Raw genomic sequence first — 21,186 nt, forward strand, 5'->3', positions numbered from 1 at the left:
CCCTGTGTATAGGATGTAATGGGGGACAACTATGTATAGGATATATTACAGAGAGAATGGAGGATCCCAGTGTATAGGATATATTACAGATATAATGGAGGATCCCTGTGTATAGGATATAATACAGATGTAATGGAGGATCCCTGTGTATAGGATATATTACAGATAGAATGGAGGATCCCTGTGTATAGGATACAGTGAGGAACAGAAGTATTTGAACACCCTGCGATTTTGCAAGTTCTCCCACTTACAAATCATGGAGGGGTCAGAAATTCACATTGTAGGTGCATTCCCACTCTGACAGAATTAAAAAAAAAAATTCAGGAAATCACATTGTATGATTTTTAAAGAATTTATTTGTATTGCACTGCTGAACATAAGTATTTGAACACCTAAGAAACAGCAAGAATTCTGGCTCTCAAAGACCTGTTACTGTGCCTTTAAAAAGTCCACCTCTACTCCACTCATTAATCTAACTTACTAGCACCTGTCTGAGCTCTTTAAAGACACCTGTCCACTCCACAGTCAATCAGATGCCAACTACTACCATGGGCAAGACCAAAGAGCTGTCAAAAGACACCAGAAACAAAATTGTGGACCTCCACAAGGCTGGAAAGGGCTACGGGGCAATTGCCAAGCAGCTTGGTGAAAATAGATCAACTGTTGGAGCAATTGTTAGAAAATGGAAGAGGCTAAAGACGACTGTCAGTCTCCCTCGGACTGGGGCTCCATGCAAGATCTCACCTCGTGGGGTATCACTGATAAGAAAGGTGAGGAATCAGCCCAGAACTACAAGGGAGGAGCTGGTCAATGACATGAAGAGAGCTGGGACCACAATTTCAAAGGTCACTGTCGGTAGAACACTAGGCCATCATGGTTTCAAATCATGCATTGCACGGAAGGTTCCCCTGCACAAGTCATCACATGTCCAGGCCTGTCTGAAGTTTGCCAATGACCATCTGGATGATTCAGAGGAGGCATGGGAGAAAGTCATGTGGTCAGATGAGACCAAAGTAGAACTTTTTGGTCTAAACTTCACTCGTCATGTTTGGAGGAAAAAGGATGAGTTGCATCCCAAGAATACCATCCCTACTGTGAAGCATGAGGGTGGTAACATCATGCTTTGGGGGTGATTTTCTGCGAAGGGGACAGGACGACTGCACTGTATTAAGGAGAGGATGAATGGGGCCATTTATTGTGAGATTTTGAGCAACAACCTCCTTCCCTCAGTCAGAGCATTGAAGATGGGTCGTGGCTGGGTCTTCCAACATGACAACGACCCGAAGCACACAGCCAGGATAACCAAGGAGTGGCTCCTTAAGAAGCATATCAAGGTTCTGGAGTGGCCTAGCCAGTCTCCAGACCTAAATCCAATAGAACATCTTTGGAGAGAGCTGAAAATCCATGTTGGTCAGCGACAGCCCTGAAACCTGACAGATCTAGAGATCTGTGTGGAGGAGTGGGCCAAAATCCCTGTTGCAGTGTGTGCAAACCTGGTCAAGAACTACAGGAAACGTTTGACCTCTGTAATTGCAAACAAAGGCTTCCGTACCAAATATTAACACTGATTTTCTCAGGTGTTCAAATACTTCTGTTCAGCAGTGCAAGACAAATACATTCTTTAAAAATCATACAAAGTGATTTCCTGATTTTTTTTTTTTAATTCTGTCTCTCAGAGTGGGAATGCACCTACAATGTGAATTTCAGACCCCTCTAAGATCTCTAAGTGGGAGAACTTGCAAAATCGCAGGGTGTTCAAATACTTCTGTTCCTCACTGTATAATACAGATATACTGGAGGATCCCTGTGTATAGGATATATTACAGATATACTGGAGGATCCCTGTGTATAGGATATATTACAGATAGAATGGAGGATCCCTGTGTATAGGATATATTACAGATACAATGGAGGATCCCTGTGTATAGGATATATTACAGATAGAATGGAGGATCCCTGTGTATAGGATATATTACAGATAGAATGGAGGATCCCTGTGTATAGGATATATTACAGATACAATGGAGGATCCCTGTGTATAGGATATATTACAGATATAATGGAGGATCTCTGTGTATAGGATATATTACAGATATAATGGAGGATCTCTGTTTATAGGATATATTACAGATATAATACAGGATCCCTGTGTATAGGATATATTACAGATATACTGGAGGATCCCTGTGTATAGGATATAATACAGGATACCTGTGTATAGGATATAATACAGATATAATGGAGGATCCCTGTGTATAGGATATATTACAGATATAATGGAGGATCTCTGTTTATAGGATATATTACATATATAATACAGGATCCCTGTGTATAGGATATATTACAGATATACTGGAGGATCCCTGTGTATAGGATATAATACAGGATACCTGTGTATAGGATATAATACAGATATAATGGAGGATCCCTGTGTATAGGATATATTACAGATAGAATGGAGGATCCCTGTGTATAGGATATATTACAGATAGAATGGAGGATCCCTGTGTATACAATGTGATTTCCTGATTTTTTTTTTTAAATTCTGTCTCTCAGAGTGGGAATGCACCTACAATGTGAATTTCAGACCCCTCTAAGATCTCTAAGTGGGAGAACTTGCAAAATCGCAGGGTGTTCAAATACTTCTGTTCCTCACTGTATAATACAGATATACTGGAGGATCCCTGTGTATATGATATATTAGATATAATGGAGGATCCCTGTGTATAGGATATATTACAGATATAATGGAGGATCCCTGTGTATAGGATATATTACAGATATAATGGAGGATCCCTGTGTATAGGATATATTACAGATAGAATGGAGGATCCCTGTGTATAGGATATATTACAGATATAATGGAGGATCTCTGTTTATAGGATATATTACAGATATAATACAGGATCCCTGTGTATAGGATATATTACAGATATACTGGAGGATCCCTGTGTATAGGATATAATACAGGATACCTGTGTATAGGATATAATACAGATATAATGGAGGATCCCTGTGTATAGGATATATTACAGATATACTGGAGGATCCCTGTGTATAGGATATAATACAGGATACCTGTGTATAGGATATATTAGATATAATACAGGATCCCTGTGTATAGGATATATTATAGATATAATGGAGGATCCCTGTGTATAGGATATATTACAGATATAATGGAGGATCCCTGTGTATAGGATATATTACAGATATAATGGAGGATCCCTGTGTATAGGATATATTACAGATAGAATGGAGGATCCCTGTGTATAGGATATATTACAGATAGAATGGAGGATCCCTGTGTATAGGATATATTACAGATAGAATGGAGGATCCCTGTGTATAGGACATAATCCGGATATATTAGGTCAGTCCCGTGTATAGGACATAACAGGGATAGATTAGGTCGGTCCCGTGTATAGGACATAATCCGGATATAATAGGTCGGTCCCGTGTGTGGGACATACATAATCTGGATATATTAGGTCGGTCCCGTGTATGGGACATAATCTGGATATGTTAGGTCGGTCCCGTGTATGGGACATAATCTGGATATGTTAGGTCGGTCCCGTGCATGGGACATAATCTGGATATGTTAGGTCGGTCCCGTGCATGGGACATAATCTGGATATGTTAGGTCGGTCCCGTGCATGGGACATAATCTGGATATGTTAGGTCGGTCCCGTGCATGGGACATAATCTGGATATGTTAGGTCGGTCCCGTGTATGGGACATAATCTGGATATGTTAGGTCGGTCCCGTGTATGGGACATAATCTGGATATGTTAGGTCGGTCCCGTGTATGGGACATAATCTGGATATGTTAGGTCGGTCCCGTGTATGGGACATAATCTGGATATGTTAGGTCGGTCCCGTGTATGGGACATAATCTGGATATGTTAGGTCGGTCCCGTGTATGGGACATAATCTGGATATGTTAGGTCGGTCCCGTGTATAGGACATAACAGGGATATATTAGGTCGGTCCCGTGTATAGGACATAACAGGGATATATTAGGTCGGTCCCGTGTATAGGACATAACAGGGATATATTAGGTCGGTCCCGTGTATAGGACATAACAGGGATATATTAGGTCGGTCCCGTGTATAGGACATAACAGGGATATATTACGTCGGTCCCGTGTATAGGACACGATCCGGATATATTAGGTCGGTCCCGTGTCCGGGACATAAACATAAACACAGAACTCTTTGTCCTCGTGTAGCACGGAGGGGGGGGGGAAGTGGGGGGGAGGCGCGCTCTGGTCTCTCGGCGAAACATGGAGGGAAGCACGCGCCCCGTTCCCGGCTCCGAGCACGCGCTGCAACTTGCTGACTTCACCGTTTTGCGGCGGGGAAATGGGGCGGGGCTTCAAGCACCGGGAGAAAAAGAGCTAGGAGGGCGGAGTTTTGGCACGATGGGGAAAGCTGGTGGGCGGGGCTTGTATCTCCGGAATCCCCTCGGTGCCCTCAGCCTGCTCGCGCCGTTCCTTGGCTCGCCCGCGCTCCTCCAGCCATCCCTCAGCAGCTCGCTCACGGGCTCCCTTTTCTCCTCCTCCTCCTCCGTGTCCCCGCCCACCGACGGACTCATCAGCGCCACCAGCAGGCGTCAGAGGCGAAGTACAGGCAGCTCCCCATTCCCTCCTCCCCCCTCCTCCTTCTTCTTTCTTCCGACTCTCAATGTTCGGCAGCCGGCCGGAGCCTGCTCGTTTCCCCCCCGGCTCGGTGTCTCCAGGATCCCCCTTCCCCAGCACAGCATCCAGCGACGTGAGAGCAGGGACAGAGAGCGCTCCTGAGGTAACCGGAGAGACGGGGGAGGGATCCGGGCAGAGCCAGCTTTGTTCTTGTTTTCAGCCCCGGAGAAAAGCGAGGAAGAGGGGGGGGGGGGGGGAAGCTGGAACTGACTTCACGCATCACTTGGTACACCATGCTGATATTGGAGTGCCTCCTACCATAACAAGCCGACCACACCGCCCCCCAACCCCCCCAACAAAGATCCGGCCCCCAGACCTGTCCACACTGCGGCCCCCGGGACTCCCTCCCCCCTCCACTCAAGGGGACCCTCCTGTCTGTGGGAGAAAGCCCAGGGCCACATCCTGCTCTGGGCCCCCAGCCATGGCAGATCTGTGCCGGCTCCACCACATCTGGGCAACCTGTGGCCCTCCAGCTGTAGAGGAACTACAAGTCCCAGCCATCCCCAGTGTGACATCAGGACAGGCTATGGCTACTCACAGTGCTGTCACAACTGGGCCAGACAGCAGGGTCACCAACCATCCCCCAATGGACATCCTGGACCACGGCCACATGTAGAGGAACTACAAGTACCACACTGGCCTTTGTAGGTCAGCCATGGGTAATCTGTGGTCCTTCAGGTCTGAGGAACTATTACCAGCCAGCCATGTCTGCCATCAGGGCCGGGGGACACTACAAGTCCCATCCTGTCCTTACTGTCTGCTGTCTTCATAGATGGCCAGCCAGGGATCTGCCAACCATGGGGACACACAACTGGGCCAGACAGTGTTGTCACCGACCATCCCCCCACTTCCATGGACATCCTGGACCACGGCCACATGTGAAGGAACTACAAGTACCACACTGGCCTTCGTAGGTCAGCCATGGGTAATCTGTGGTCCTTCAGGTCTGACGAACTATTATTACCAGCCAGCCATGTCTGCCATCGGGGGGAAACACTACAAGTCCCATCCTGCTCTTCCTGTCAGCTGTCTTCATATATGGCCAGTCAGGAATCTGCCAACCATGGGGACACACAACTGGGCCACACAGTGTCATCACCGACCATCCCCCCACTTCCATGGACATCCTGGACCATGGCCACATGTGAAGGAACTACAAGTCCCACACTGGCATTCCTAAGTAAGCTGTGGGCAGTCAGGTCTGGAGAACTACAAATCCCAGACAGCCATATCCACCATATGTATCAGGTTGAGGAGTACAAGTCCCATCCTGTTCTGCTTGTTACAAATATTCATAGATTGGCCATGGCTAGGTAGAAACACACCAACAATGGAGGAACTACAAGTCCCACATTGGTTTTCCTGAATCAGCTGTTGGCAATCTATGGCTGTTTAGGTCTGAGGGACTACAAATCCTAGCCAACCATGTCTGGCATATGTATCCGATGTGTGTGGGGGGACTAAAAGTCCTATCCTGTCCTGCTTGTCACCAATCTGCATAGATTGTCCATGGCCAGCCAGGGATCCGCCAACTATGGAGGAACTGCAGGATTCTACATGGGTTTTTTTAGGTTGGCTTTGGTTAACCTACAGTTGTTCTGTACAAGGGAACTACAAATCCCAGCCAGCCATGTCTGCCATCTGGGCCTGCTGTGTAGGCACTATAAGTCCCATCCTGTCCTGCTTGTCAGCTATGTTCATTGATTGGCCATCTGGGAACCCGCCAACCATGGAGAAAATAAAAGTCCCACACCGACCTTTCTGTGTCAGCTGTGGGCAATCTATAGCCCTTCAGGTCTGAGGAACTACAAATCCAAGCCATATCCTCCATCTGGGCCAGGTGTAGAAGGACTATAAGTCTCATGTTGTTCTGTTTGTCACCAATCTTTATAAATTGACCATGGCCAGCCAGGATCCTGCCAACCATGGAGGAACTCCAGGTCCTACATGGGTCTTTCTAGGTAAGCTATGAGCAATTTTCAGCACTTCTGCTCTGGGGAACTACTAATTCCAGACGGCCTTTTGAACCTTTGAGGGTCAGGTATAGAGAGGACTGTAAGTCCTATCCTGCTTATCAGCTGTTTTTATAGATTGGCCTTGGTCAGCTAGGTATCCACCAGCCATGGGTGGGCCACAAGTTCCATCCCCTCCTGCTTGTCAGTTATATTTATAGATTGGTCATGGCCAGGTAGGAACCCGCTAACCATTGAGCAACTACATGTCCCACACGGGACTTGAAAAGCGGCCACCCTCCGACTCTGGGGAGCTACAGGTCCCAGTCTGCCCTGTGAGACACTGGTATCAGATCTGGGACAAGTGTGGAGGGACTCCAAGATCTGTCCTTCTTGTTAGCTGTCTTTAAAGATTGGCCATTGCCAGCCAGGGACCCACCATCCAACTAGAAGTAGAACTAGAAGTCCCACATGAGCCAGATAGGAACCTGCTAACCATTGAGCACACAGGTCTAGATCAGAGGTAGTCAAGCTGCAACCCTACTGCTCTGCAGAACCACAAGTCCTAGCAAGCCCTGTCAGCCATCTGTATATCAGATCTGAGGTCATCCTGTCTGGCTTGTTAGTGTTCTTTATAGACTGTCCATGGCCAGACAATGACCCGCCAACCATACAGGAACTACACACATGCCAACCTGTGGGCAGTATGATGTAGATGAGCGGTCTGATTCTGCTGCAACTACAATTGAACAGCTTTCCATCTTTATGCGAATGATCTTTGGTTCCTACAGAGAAACTACAAAGCCCAGCCCACCCTTGTTAGCCAGCAGTTCTAGTAATTCAGGTCTGGGAAATTTGTGGTCCTTTCCAGCTGTAGAGGAATTGCAGTCGTCAACCTGGGACTTTTGGTTCCTCTTAAACTTGAAGGACTACAACTTACCCTCAACTGATCTGCTGATAACCAATACTCCTTCATTCTGCATGTTATTAAACAACCAGATTATTAAAAGTGACGGAAAGTGAGGGGTCTGCAACACTGATCCTCATTAGTGTAAATATTTACAAGACATCACTGACTTCTGTTATGTCAGTTATTAATTCTGCTCTGTCCTGCAGATGTTCACACATATATTTGCAGGCCAGGAATTCAGAACTATGTGAAAGAATCTCTTTTGTCCCAAAGCACGTGTGAAATGTTTTTGGCCATTTTACGAAATGCTTCTGAGATTACTTGTGGTGTGAACAGTGCGCTCTTTGATTTGGAGCACACACTATCACTCGGGGGGACGTATTATTGGTCGGTGAGTGTTTTGACTCTGTAGTCTTTGAAAAGTCAAACCAGAAACTTCTGAAGACATAATCTGGTTTATGTACCGAGTATAGTTAGTGTTTAGCTTTCCTACAGAAGTTGTTTGTTTATGAAATATAAATATTTTACTTTCATTTGGTTGTGCAGTTATTGTGCTTAACTGAAGTAGTGATGGTGTTTTCTTTCATTTCTAGGTTATATATCAGGACTGAGTAACATCTACCAACATGTCCAGTGATCGGCAAAGGTCAGATGATGAAAGTCCTAGTACCAGCAGTGGAAGTTCAGATGCTGATCAGAGGGACCCGCCAGCCCCTGAGCCAGAGGAGCAAGAGGAAAGGAAACCTTCAGCAGTTCAACAGAAGAAAAATACCAAATTGTCCAGTAAAACCACTGCAAAGCTGTCTACTAGTGCTAAAAGGTAATCAAAACAAGTGAGATGACCAAGGATGTGTGAAGCAACCACTGCAGGCTGCCAAGCCCTACAAGATGAAGACAACTCTTTTGTACTAGTGACACTTTGTAATTTGGGGCATCGCTGGGCTTTAAAGTGAACTTGTAAGGTTAGAAATATGGGAGCTGCCATTGCTGTCTTGGTTTTTAAAGGTGCATACTCCAGGGCTTTGAAATCACCAAGAACAAGCAAATCCTTACAGACTTCACTTGCTGAGTTTTTTTTTTTTCTTTTCAAGATGTTAGTGCCTCACTAGGTCAATTTTTGTCAAACTTTTTCTCCAGAGGAACCCAAAAAAATATTTTTAGGTCTTGTGGGCCCTGCTGCTAAAACAAATTAATTGGGTGTCAGTGAGAAAAATGCCCCTCATGTTGGCGGCCAGTGGGAAGAATGCAACCTTTGCATTGGTGGTCTGAATTATTATTATTATACAGTATTTATATAGCGCCAATGGTTTGCTCACCGCTGTACATTATAATGGGAGACAGTACACGAGACAGTACAGTAACAATACAGTACAACACAATACACAAGGGGTTCGAGGGCCCTGCTCCTTGGAGCTTACACTCTAGGAGTGCTACTCTTACAGGCAGCCAAAAAGATCATTTGTGTCATACAGCTGGGCAAAGCTATGCCAGCACCATCGAATGGGAGGTCAATTAGCTGCAGCTCAAAGAACCTTCTAGCAGATTGTGGAGGGACTGTGGTTGAAAATTGCCGCACTTGGTAGTGGCACCTGAATAAGAACAATATAAAAGAAAAAACAAGGCATAAATGTCAGCACCCATGTTTTTTTATTTACAGGTTCTTAATAGAACAGAGTGCAGAGTGTGATATTTCATGGTAGCCAATCATCAATTCTTCTTAAGTTATTCTGACTTGTTTAATCTAATAAACAGAATAACCTTCAGGGTTTTTTACACTTTGCACATCCTAATTGCTCTTTGAGTAATCTCATTCCTTGTACCTGTGTCTCGAGATTCTGTTAATCCTCACCTTTTATTCTCTCCAGGCACATAGACACCATGAGCATTATTTTGATAATTGTGGAAACAGTGGACTAGAATAGAGGAAATATTGTTGTGCCAAGACCTTTTAGCTGATCCACCGATATGGAATCTGTTGAGTTTTTTTAAATGACTCTTTAATGGTATGTTATTTCATGACTACTGCGGTAGCCTTTCCTAGGCAGTGGGCACCATTGGTTAGAGTTGGGAAATCTCTGTATAACGGGTTGTATGAGCTAAAGTTCTATCATAAGGCCTGACAGATGCGTTCCTTCATGCATCATTCAGGCAGTGTTTCTGAGTTCTAAAATTGGCCTTATGGCAGCATTCCCTGATACATGTAGCAGAACGTGTGTCCACTTTCAATCTCTAATATTTATAGCTATCCATAACCTATTCTGGATGTGTGTGATTTTAATGTTCTCTCCACAACTCTGCAACCACAGAAACGCTATTTAAGGTTATGAGCTCATTCTCCCACATAGTAGCTAGCCACTAGAAATCTTCCCTTTCCTGTTGACCAAGCCTCAGACTATTGATTGTCATAAGTAAGCAATATCACACAAAGGGGTTCGTGTTTGCACACTATTAGCTGCAGTATTGACAAACTGAGGTGGAAGGCACGGAGGTAAGTTTGTATTTCTCCTTTATTATTATCTGTTGCTTATCCTGGCCAAAGTTATTCATGTAAATCCTGGCATTTATCACTTGGCTAGTTCAGACGTCCTAAAATACACCAAACGCTCAGGGAAATCCTATTTTATGGAAGCATTATAATGATTAAATGCACAGGCAAAGTTCAGGTATTTTGCAGGCAATCTTGTGCTTTAAGTATGCAGGCCTACGTTTGATTTAATTTGCTGTTCTCAGTTCATTTCAGCAAATTGCGTTTGAGATTTGTGTTTCTTTGCAGAAATCTATTCTTTCACTTCCATAAGTTTCAAAAGTTAGCGTTGCTACTGCTGTTATTTTCTGTTGGCTCAAATGCTTTTGCTTTATTCCATCTAGATTAGCGCCATAAACATCTTTGTGATTTACCATGACGAATTCTGTTAGAGTGTTTATTTGTGTTTCTGCTTAGGTATTAGCAAGAATGTCATGCTTTTCTACGAACAGTATCTTGGCACAATGTATCAGAGCTGAGTTGTGAAGGTTTGGCTGCATTACTAAAGAAAATAGTGTGCAAGGTTGTGAGGGGCTTTACTTTTTCTTTTTTTTTTTTACCTTTTTTTTATTGTTTTTTTTTTTTTCCATACTGTTGTTTAGAATGTCTCCAAAGTAGTTTTTAGTGACTGTGAATCTGCTGAAAATCCATAGCATTTTCTTTACCACTGATTATTTTAATAAACTAGTAGTGGATATTGTTTTCTTTCTTAGCAACTAGTAGTTTTTTTGTACTGTTTTTGGTGTAAAATATCATACAAAAATGTTTTAATCATCTCAGGGGAAAAAAAGCTATTAAGCGAAGTAGTTGTCCAACTTTTAAGCAGACTTATAAAACAATGTATTAACTTCGTATGTTGGATGTTTAGTGTTGCATCATTACATCGGAATATTTTTTAAAATGTTTAGCTCACAGCTAACAGTGTTTTAGAGCTTACAAAAAGGGTGAAAAAAACCCCAAAACAGTTAATGCTTTATTCAGTTAATTGTAGCCCCTTAAGAATACTGTTAGACTAGTCGAAAGTCATTGTCAAAATGCTGGAGTTCACCCCTCCCTTTCAGCCTCATTTGCATATTAGCTTAAAAAGGAATTCTCTCTAGCAAAGAGTGTTTGGAATCGAACCATTTTCACTTTTCTGGGGAGCTGAAAGGATCCTCTTTCACACTCTTGCCTTTGTGGGCAGTATATGTGCATTGCTGCCCCTGGAATACAGCTGCTAAGTTCCTGTGTTGTAGGATTTGGGTTATGCCTCTGAGAACAAAGAGGAAGCAGCCATGTTAGCGTTACTGAAGGCAAAGCCAGTGTTGCATTTAACAACATCATGGTAGAGGGCAGTGTAATTCCCTGATTCATTCTGCAGAGTGTTTGAATCGCTTCTCATTTCACTTACAGAATTCAGAAGGAGTTAGCTGAAATAACCCTTGATCCACCTCCAAACTGCAGGTATGTAACCATTTACTTTTGTTTCCTGAAAAATGTCTTATCTGATAGCAGTTTTGCATAGCATTAAGAATATTTGCCTTTTTAATAACATAAAGTTGTGAGCTTTAGTGTGCATATGATTCCTTTTTAATGTTTAAAAAGGTTACAGCTGTGAAATGCAGGTTCTAATTACCATTTTTCCAGGATCGTAAATTTTAAGTAGGATTTTGCTATATATAAATTTCCAATAACTAGTTCTTTTAGAGTGATTTACTGGATTGTTTGTGTAATTTAAATATCATGTTAGTAGACTTACACTTCTGAGCTGACAGCGTCTCGTGTTGTGTTATCCGTCTTAATCTTTTCGGCTTGTATTTAGAGTGTTTACCATAAGACTGATCTGTAACAATGATTTTTTTTTTTTATTCAAAATGTATTTTAATTAAGTTGGTTTTAAACTTTTTTGTATAGAGAATTTGGAAGCTAAAACGTTTGTGCACAATGGGTGATTAGCAGGTGATTTTACACTAATTGAACTATCATTAGAAGGTTAATTTTTTAATAAGATGTCGGAGTATGTTGTATACAATGCATTTGTGCTGCATTGGAATATTTATACCTTGTAAGTCTTCAGCAATGGAGAGTTATTATTTTGTAGTTTAGTACTTTTATTGTAAAAGATGGATTAAAGTTATAGGAGAGAGCTTTACTGTGTCATGCTAATTACTTTCAGTTCCAATGCAGTTTAATTTGTGTTTTTCATTATCATCAGCTTTTTTTTACTCCGTGACATAAAGTATTTGCTGTTGAAAAGAAGATACTTAAATGGCGCTAGGAAATGACATTAGATAAAAAAAATTATATATGAAATGCTAAATCTATCATCTGTGATAGTTGTGTTTAACAATGATAACCAGTTTGCTTTCACATGATTGAATTACTCACCTCTCATGTATGAATAGGTGTTATTAAGAATGAACATACATCTGGGTGGACATGGAAATGTTTTTTTAGTCTGTCACCACTGGCTGAGTGGTTGTAGCTTATATATGATCTCTGTACTGACTGATAGTAAAGGACACTCTCTCGTAATTGCATTGTTAAACCATGCTTCATATATTTTAACAAGCAGTTTGTCATGTCTGTCTGTATAATAACTAGTCCTTGATGATTTAGGTAACCTGTAATAAGAGAAACCTTGAAGGCTGCCATTGCTAAACTTCTAAAAATGCCAGCTGCCATGCTGATCCCAGACAAGTGGATACAAAATTAGGACTGTTCTCTTGGCTTTGTGTTCTAAATACTTTTTCAGTGACTCTGAAAGTATTAAAACCAGAGACAGCCTAGTAAATGGCATTTCCAACAAGAAGTCAGCAATGACTGCCCCATTATTTCTCTGGTAGCCAGTTTTATTTAAAGCCCTCTGTAAACAACATAAGCATTTGACATCTACCTGTACAGAGATCACAGCACTGGTTAGCTAGGACATCCAACTTTAATTTATTTCACTACTGTGTTTGATATAAAAGGATAAGTACACAAATAAGACTTCTTCCCTGTGAAACTCCATTATTTATAGTATGCAGGGAAGAAAACCTGGCATTTCTTCTCAAAGCCCTGATATCTCTGCCATGAATGATGAGTGAAAATCCTTTGAACACCATAGATTAGGAAGCAGTGTATTTTATATCTGTGTGGAGGATGACATTGAGGGCATGGTATGAAAATCAGGTTGATATGGAGTGGTGTGCTAATAGTAAGCCGCTACACCTCATACCCCTGAACTTGTATGTGTGCGTGACCTGTACAGCTGAGTGATATATGGCTTTATGCTGTGTACTTGTACCCTAGAATTTGACACAGGCAGATGTGAATTGAAGTTGCTGTGTAATACAGTTTTATTTATTGGCCCCATGTTGCAGCGTTGGACTTGGGTATATAGACAATGAAGTTGCTGTATAGTAAATTAAAAAAAAAAGTGAATGTTTTATATCTTTATGCATGCACCCCCTTCCCCCCTTTTTTTTTTTTTATGTGGATACTTTTAAAGTAGTATTTTATCACAATGATTAACAAAATAAAAATTGTAATATATTGCAGCTTACCAATCAGATGTGGTGGCTGCATTCATTTTTCTTTTTTTATTACTTATTAAAGGTACTTTTTATATAGTGCTATCAATTTACGCAGCCCTTTACGTATATATTTATCACATCGGTCCCTGCCCTCAGAGAGCTTAAAGTCTAAGGACCAGGGGCGGACTGACCATTTGGAAACTCGGGCATTGCCCGAGGGCCCGGGGTCAGTAGGGGGCCCCATGAGATGCCCCTGGTACCTTTTTCATAGGCTTTTTTGAGTTTGGGCAAGGACACAGGGGCCCCATGATCCCATATTGCCCGGGGGCCCCATGAGTTGTCAGTTCGCCCCTGCTAAGGACCCTAACTCACATTCCCTGTGGCTTTTTACCTGTATGTTATCCAAATTTGTAAATTCTTTTAAACCTCATTAAACATTATTTTCATTGAGTATACTACACTATGGGCATTCTTTATGGCCTCCGTTTTGGAGCCATTTGCTTTTAGAGCCCACCTGATCCTGCCTTTACCAGTATCCAGAGAGGGAGTTCCTAAGCTGACATCAACATCCACCCATCCCTTCAAGGGATCTCTGGCCAGCTGGATTGACTACTCCTGTTCATCCCACCATACTTAGAGGGAGGACAATTCCTAGAGAGGGACCATTTCCATCACCTTAAGGGGACCTCTACTATATGAATATATACTTAATGCGTATTTACGATTGCGCATCTGGTGAGTGCGTAATTCAGCTTTTTCTTTGGAGCACCATCAGTCGGATTATAATAGTCACCTACCATTTTGAATATTGGCACTTTATATTTATATGGCCATTTTATTCATTTTAGCGCTGCACCTTTTTGTATTTGTTATACACATACTAGGGCCAATGTGGACAGGAGCCAAATATCCTACCAGCATGTCTTTTGAAGTGTGGAGGAAACCCACACAGGCACAGGGAGAACATGCAAACTCTGTGCAGGTAGTGCCGTGGTTGAGGTTCAAACCAATGACTAGTGCTGCCAGGCAGAAGTGCTGACCACTTGGCCACTGTGCTGCCCTTTTTGTTTGCTTTGTTTGCTTTTTTTAGACTTTTTCACCTGGTGATCTGGCCAGTAACACACTTCCTGTAATAGTGCCCTCACTCTGGATGAATGAGCACAGGAGGCACAGCAGACAACAGCATTGTTAGTCTTGGAGGGGAGTGTTAGATGTACTAGCAGATTTAAATACACTAACAAATTGAAGCCAAACTCCAGATGGCACTTTTTAATCATTTATAACAGGTTTTCTTTTCTCCTCTTTAAGGATATAGGTTTTACATAAAAGCTGATCATTGTAAGCACCCCTGTCAGTGTTGAATGGTTTGTGTAATCCCTATAAACTGATATATCTGGAAGAGAGCTTGTTCTTTTGAAAAACAACAGACTTACTGTGCAAATTACCAGATGAAAATGGAGCCTAAAAAATAAAATTTTTGCAGCCACCGCATCTTGGCAAGTTGCAATATAATAAATGTTTGCATTTGGATTTATTACTGCTTTAAAAGCCTGGAGCTATTGTGTCTCCCTGCTGCTGAATTAAAGCTTTAACCATTTCACATAACATCACCTAAAAGTTACATGCACTGTAGAAGCTGTGCTGGTTGTAGGAACAGTGAATTTTGCTTTTCTTCCTGTGTTTGGCCAATTTTGTTTTCACAAAGACTTTTCCTAAAGCTCAACCGTTCTGACAGTTGCAGGCTTGTAAAGTGGGACTGGATGTTCTGTCTTGTATCTCTTACTGGAATAAAAATAAATAACCAAGTGTATGGGGACAAACGTTGAGTTGCCAAGTGTAGGATTGACTAGTTCTTTTTCCATTGTTTAAAATCCCAAACTTCTCTTTTTGAATACAGTTAAATCAAATAGACTGCCTAAAGTTTGAGTAAAGCAGCCCATAGGTTTTAAAGTTTTTCCTCATCACCACAGTTGGTGTTTATGGCGGAATCCCTCCAGCAGCACTATGTGTTCTGCCAGCGGGGAGCCTTCTCTGCCAGCAGAACACAATGATCGCTTCTAGTAGCTATAGCCGCCGGCAGTGATCACATGAAAATAATCAGTACAGTCAGCCTTCCTATAGATAGAATCTCGGCTGGTTCAGTAGAGACAGGCTGAGATTCATTGTATCTATGGTTTAAAGGGTTATCTATGCTTTAAAGGGTTACTTTTATCGTTTGAAAATGTGGACTAATACTCTCCCAACTGTACTCCTTGAGTGGTTAGCGCTGTCAGTCCAGTATATCGTTCTGGGGATTTGAAATCCACACCATCTTTTTCTTTCTGCAGGGCTTCCAAAATGGATTAGAGTGATTCTCTGTGCTGGCGTTTACCAGTCAGAATTGCCCTGATCTGTCTCAGAAGCTCTACAGAAAAAAGGAGGAGAAGAGCTGGGCTTTTAAATTGCCGGACTTCTACACAGGTTGCATGGGCACTGACAGTTCATCACCCATGGAGATAAGTACAGCGGGGACTTGTGGGTGGAAAGGGTATGGAGTGAGAGTCCACCACCTAAACCTTTAATGGAAAAAAAAATGTGTGTGTATATGTGTACATACTGTATATATGTAAACAGTTGTTTAACATGTGGCATAACTTAAATGAGGATCAAAGTTCCATCAGGGCTTGTTTGTGATAATCGGTGGCAGTGAAAGGTCTGAGTGCTGTCTGTTCTCTCAATGGCTTTCAGGGACACAGGTATGTATTCCTTCAGATCTCAATTTTTCTACGTGCACTGTGCTGAAAATCTTAAGTTTTTTTATTTTTTTTCCCCTGAATTGCAGTAATTACATTATTTGTGTACGTTGCTTGGTCTTGCTTGGCTTTATGCAAGTTTCCATATCTAGAGGGCCTCTGGGGATGCTGTATATTACTGTAGTAGTTTGCGCTGCATACAGTGAGAGGCGTGATATTTCAGGTTCTGTGTGAGCGACTTCCCATTTGCATACTGAACTCAGGGGGTCCACATGCATGGAAATTCTTTTATCATCTTCAATAAATACAAGGCGTTTTCTGATTTGGTGGAGGGCGGTAACATCAAGAAATAAAATTCCTGGAGTTCAGCTTTGAAAGTAAAAAAATTGTTTGAGTTCATAGAAAAAAATATAAAATGTTCCAGCCTTGACAAAGATATTTTTTTTCTGCTACATTTGGTCATAAAAGATTAGTATCTGCTTGTAGTGTGGTTACTGTTCTGTTAACATTTTAAACATATTTGATGAGATTGCAATATGTGTGGTCAGGATTAGGCCTTTAGAGATGGGGCTGGTTCACACTATTTGTACAGGAAATGTCTGCGTTTTGTGCAGGAAGTGTCTGCTTATCCGAAGGGTGCTTTCAAGTGTGAACAGGGCACATAGCAAACAGTTGTTTTTATGTGTGCCTGTGCTGAAAAATGCAGGTCTCTGCTCAAGTGTCAGGGAGCCCTAAGGCTAGGTTCACACTTGTGTAGGTTGGGAACACTCACAGATCACATGTTCCAGTCCCATAGGCAGGACGGGTGAGAGTGCCATCACTGTTTAATGGCTCCTCCACGCACTGGCAAAACACTCTCATTTTAGTGCGCAGAACCTCATGGTGCCACAGCACTGTGGGATTCCATGTGGTGTGACTTTAATAAAAGGGTCAGGGACTTATTTCCCGTGTTTCTGTGGGTCTGGCAGCTTTTTGAAATTAATCAGCTACCTTAACCACAGAACGAGGGTCACACTGATGCAAATAGATCCTTGATGAAAGATATAAATTTTAAATTATGTAAACATATACCAAGAAAGTACATTTCTGGAAAATCGGTTTTATTTTTGTTTTGTTTGTTTTTTTGCCTAATTGCTTATTATGGGATAATTGTGTACAAATATCTATCTGGCAAAAGGATTGGTCAGTACTTACTGCACTTTTTTTTATGGTATTCTTATCACTTGGTTATTTAATGATAGTAGAATGTTTGTTTGTTTTTTTTCCTAAGCTGCTGTTGTGGTCAATACACATGCCTAGGATGTGATTGTGCTGGCACATAGGAGATATGACAGGAAAAAAATATTTGAGACCACATTACATGTTTTAACCTGGGAAAACATAAATCTAGCTTATTAAAACCCCTCAACACCTTAATTATGATAATTTTCCCATGCTCTGCATTCTCTATGTCTCAGCTGGCTGCCATAGAACAGTGATTAAATACATTAATAAACAACAGTGGTTCAAGACTAATATTGCACAGCCTTGGAAAAAATACTAATTGATTTTTTTTTATGCATTCATGAAAGAAAATCAAGGGATAATTGTGAATATTCAGCATAAAAATCTATTAGACAAACATGTCTTTATGATGCTGGTAAAAGTTACCTTCAAGCACAAATGCCTATTGCTGGCATATAAATAACCAAAATATTATCTCTGCATGTTTGCCATACCTTGACAGATTGTTTATGATTATCCATTAATTATTTCTTGTCTTGACTTAAAAGGAGTCATTAGGTCACAGCATACACTTTTATAACATCATCATCTCTTTCCAGAACTCTCCAGCTTTCCTGCATACTTTGCAGCTTCTCTTCTGCTGTTACCTTTCCATTTCTAAGAACTATATATCCCATGGTACCTTGCTGTCTGCAGTCTGTGATCCCTGTACTGATCCTGAAACTCCTTTTCTCAGCACCTCTTGTAGTTCAGAAGGCAGGCTCTGTGAAATTTGTGACACAGCAGTGCTTATTCACTGGACATAATGAACATGTTTGCTGAAATTCAGGAACTAATGGCTTGTTCCTCACTGGATAAACACAGGCCATATGTGCAACGCTGTGAGCTGCGGTAAGTTGCAGACATGCATTTTTCTGCAGCACACTGGATGGAACTGCAAAGCAGCACAATGCACCACATGGCTTTGCAGTGATGTGAATGAAGTGTCACTATATACAGTGGTGTATCTTGGTTTTGTGCTGTCCTAGGCAGATCTAAAATCGGGCACCCACCCATCTAAATTTGTCCCACCTTTTCCTGTTTTAAGTTCCACCCCTACGGGACAGGAAGGGGGGCAACGGAACAGGAGGGAGGCAGCGTGATGGGAGTGGGGAAGCACCAATCTTCCAAGCTTTTACCTGTCCAGCAGCAGCTCCTCCAGATGGTGTCAGAATCTGGTGCCAGGACTGGTAGCTGAGCCTGTGTCCTATATCCACAGCAGCAGCTGCAACAAAAAGCGGGGCGGCTCCTTCACGCTGACCTCAACCTCTTGTATGTTTCTTACCTTTTTATCATCTTCATCAGCCATGTCTGCATTGATGGAGGGCAGGCAGTGATATGACGTAACTGCAGCGGGATGGGAGAGTGAAGTCAGCCAAACTAACCACATAATTACTAGCATGCCGTGTGAAGGCACCACATCCTATGGCTTTGATTAGACGCTGAAGGATTCAAAGTGACCATGTCGGCATAGATCTGCTTCGCTGCTTGACATGGTCAGTTTTAAAGCAATACCAAAGTCCTTTGATGTTTATTAAAAAAAAAAAAAGTTATACTTGCCTGCTCTGTGCATTGGTTTTGTACTCCTTCTCTTCTCTGGTCCCCTGCTGGCGCTCCTGGCCCCTCCCTCCTGTCGGGTGCCCCCACAGCAAGTGGCTGCTACACACAGGTTTTCTACCTTCATGCATAGAATGCATGAAGATAAAAACCTTTAGCCTTTAGAACCACTTTAAGCAGTTCCCAAGGAAACTGGCAGGATCACCAAGAATTTAAGTAACCCTCTCTCTATCCAAAATGGGAAATGCCTTTAGTTACACTTTAAGCTAGAAAGCCAGAAACATAAAAGGCAGAACACAACAGAGTAGAGTAGATTTTCTTTAATATGGGCTCCAAATGTCACACTCGCATGTTATAAATTTTTGTAGGGTAAGTTTATAGGCAGCTGTTCCTGACTCCTTTTGTCATCTGCTTGTGGCCATCCGAAACAGACTTGGGCAGGGTTGGCTTGAGTCCCTGCCACTACTAACGTCACATTCTGTGATTTCTGGTTGTCTGGCTATCACGATGACCCTCTAGCAGAGTTGGTAATGCCTGATTCTCAAACGCCCAAACCCCTCCATGCATAGACCTTGTAACTTGAGCCTCTGTACTGGCCATTGCATTCCTGAAGGGAAGATTACTTCATTAGATTAAGCAGAAAAGCAAATATTTGCTATTTTTTTGATGCCTCAAGGTGATGGGACTTTTGTGGATTTTCATGTGAACAGTCCATAGTAAGTGTGGTTTTGACACAGAACGTTTTTCACTGCTGTGGAAAATAAATGCGCATACATTGGCACAAATCACTATCATTAGGTTCTTCAGATAGTATTAGACAAAATAGTAAAAAATAAAGGAAAGTCACTGCCTAAAGAAGCACAATATTTGTTTGGGATGAAAGAAAGCTATTGTACTAGCAGTGAATTTTTTATGCCAAAGTACAGAAATATGATTCGCAGAAACACTGAAGATATATAAACCTTAAATTAGATTTAGAAAGATCCCCCTTTGGGTATTGTTAGGAGAATTTAAATGAAACCAACGAGGAGGACGTCTCCGTCTATGCACATATATTATGCTTTGCATTCCGTCTCTTGCAGTCTGTGCCCACTTGTCACATGACTCATCTTGAAAGTGTCTAATTATGGAATGCATTAGTCAGTGCAATGAGGATCACCTCATGCATATAACTTGTTTGTATTGCCATTATTACCTAACCTGTGATAACAAAAATAACATGATAATGTGTATTCCTATGGGTTTCCTTCTACTCACATGTGGCAATAACTATTCTTTCCCAGTAGCTATTTAACCTAATTATGGACCTGTCATTAAGTTTCTAAGTCAACAAAAGCAAGATTTAAGTGTAATAGGAGAACAGTTCTTGCCCTTCTTGGCTTGCGTGTGTGACTCTCATCTCCTTTTCACTGTTTAGCAGCTCACAATTTTTTTTTAATTTTATCCCTTGACTTGAGCTTTGCAACAAGGTTATAATATCTAGCAAAAATGTAATTGGCTGTTGGCAGAGTACCCTGTTTGTTTGACAGCCCATTCTGCCAGATTTATGGGGCTACTGTGCATGGAGATGGCATTGCCTCCCGATTCTGTACAGAGCAGCCAACGGTGTACATGCCATGTTACCTGGGCAGTGTAACTAAAAGGATCTTCTACCTAGAGGCTATCCTATTTATCCTTTTTGCTGATATTGTGTGCTTCAGAGTTCAGGTTATATTTAAAAGTCCGGGTTTACTTTGAGAAACTGAACTGTGGAACCTATGACTACAAAAGGCAAGTGTAGGGCAAAGGACTAGTCATCAGCATTGCTGAAAAAGCATGTATTAAAAAAAAAAAAAAGTGTGTGTGTGTATATGTATATATATGTGTATGTGTGTATGTGTGTATATATATATATTCTCATGATAGGAACTTCAAAAATTAATTCAAAGTTCTCAGTGGTTCTTTTGCACGATAAATAAATAAGAGTTCCAAAATCAATCAGTGTGTCAAACAAATGTATCTACAATCTTTTTCATTCATAAGTGTTGGAATAATATGTGATAACAATATTCG

General features: G+C 41.8%; 1 protein-coding gene across 1 annotated transcript in view; it reads left to right on the top strand.

Annotated features, from left to right (window-relative positions):
• Positions 1-4,527: 4,527 nt before the first annotated feature.
• UBE2E3 (ubiquitin conjugating enzyme E2 E3) overlaps positions 4,528-21,186 on the top strand; it is a 112,482-nt gene continuing 95,823 nt past the window's right edge. Inside the window, exons 1-3 of the mRNA XM_089680831.1 lie at positions 4,528-4,802; positions 8,155-8,381; positions 11,478-11,528. Coding sequence (XP_089536957.1) covers positions 8,188-8,381; positions 11,478-11,528 — 245 coding nt within the window. The 5' untranslated portion in view covers positions 4,528-4,802; positions 8,155-8,187. The remainder of the gene's footprint in view (positions 4,803-8,154; positions 8,382-11,477; positions 11,529-21,186) is intronic.

The sequence above is a fragment of the Staurois parvus genome, unplaced genomic scaffold (genome assembly GCF_062004578.1).
Source record: "Staurois parvus isolate SC_StPar_1 unplaced genomic scaffold, SC_StPar_1.0 ptg000251l, whole genome shotgun sequence".
NCBI classification, from domain to species: domain Eukaryota; kingdom Metazoa; phylum Chordata; class Amphibia; order Anura; family Ranidae; genus Staurois; species Staurois parvus.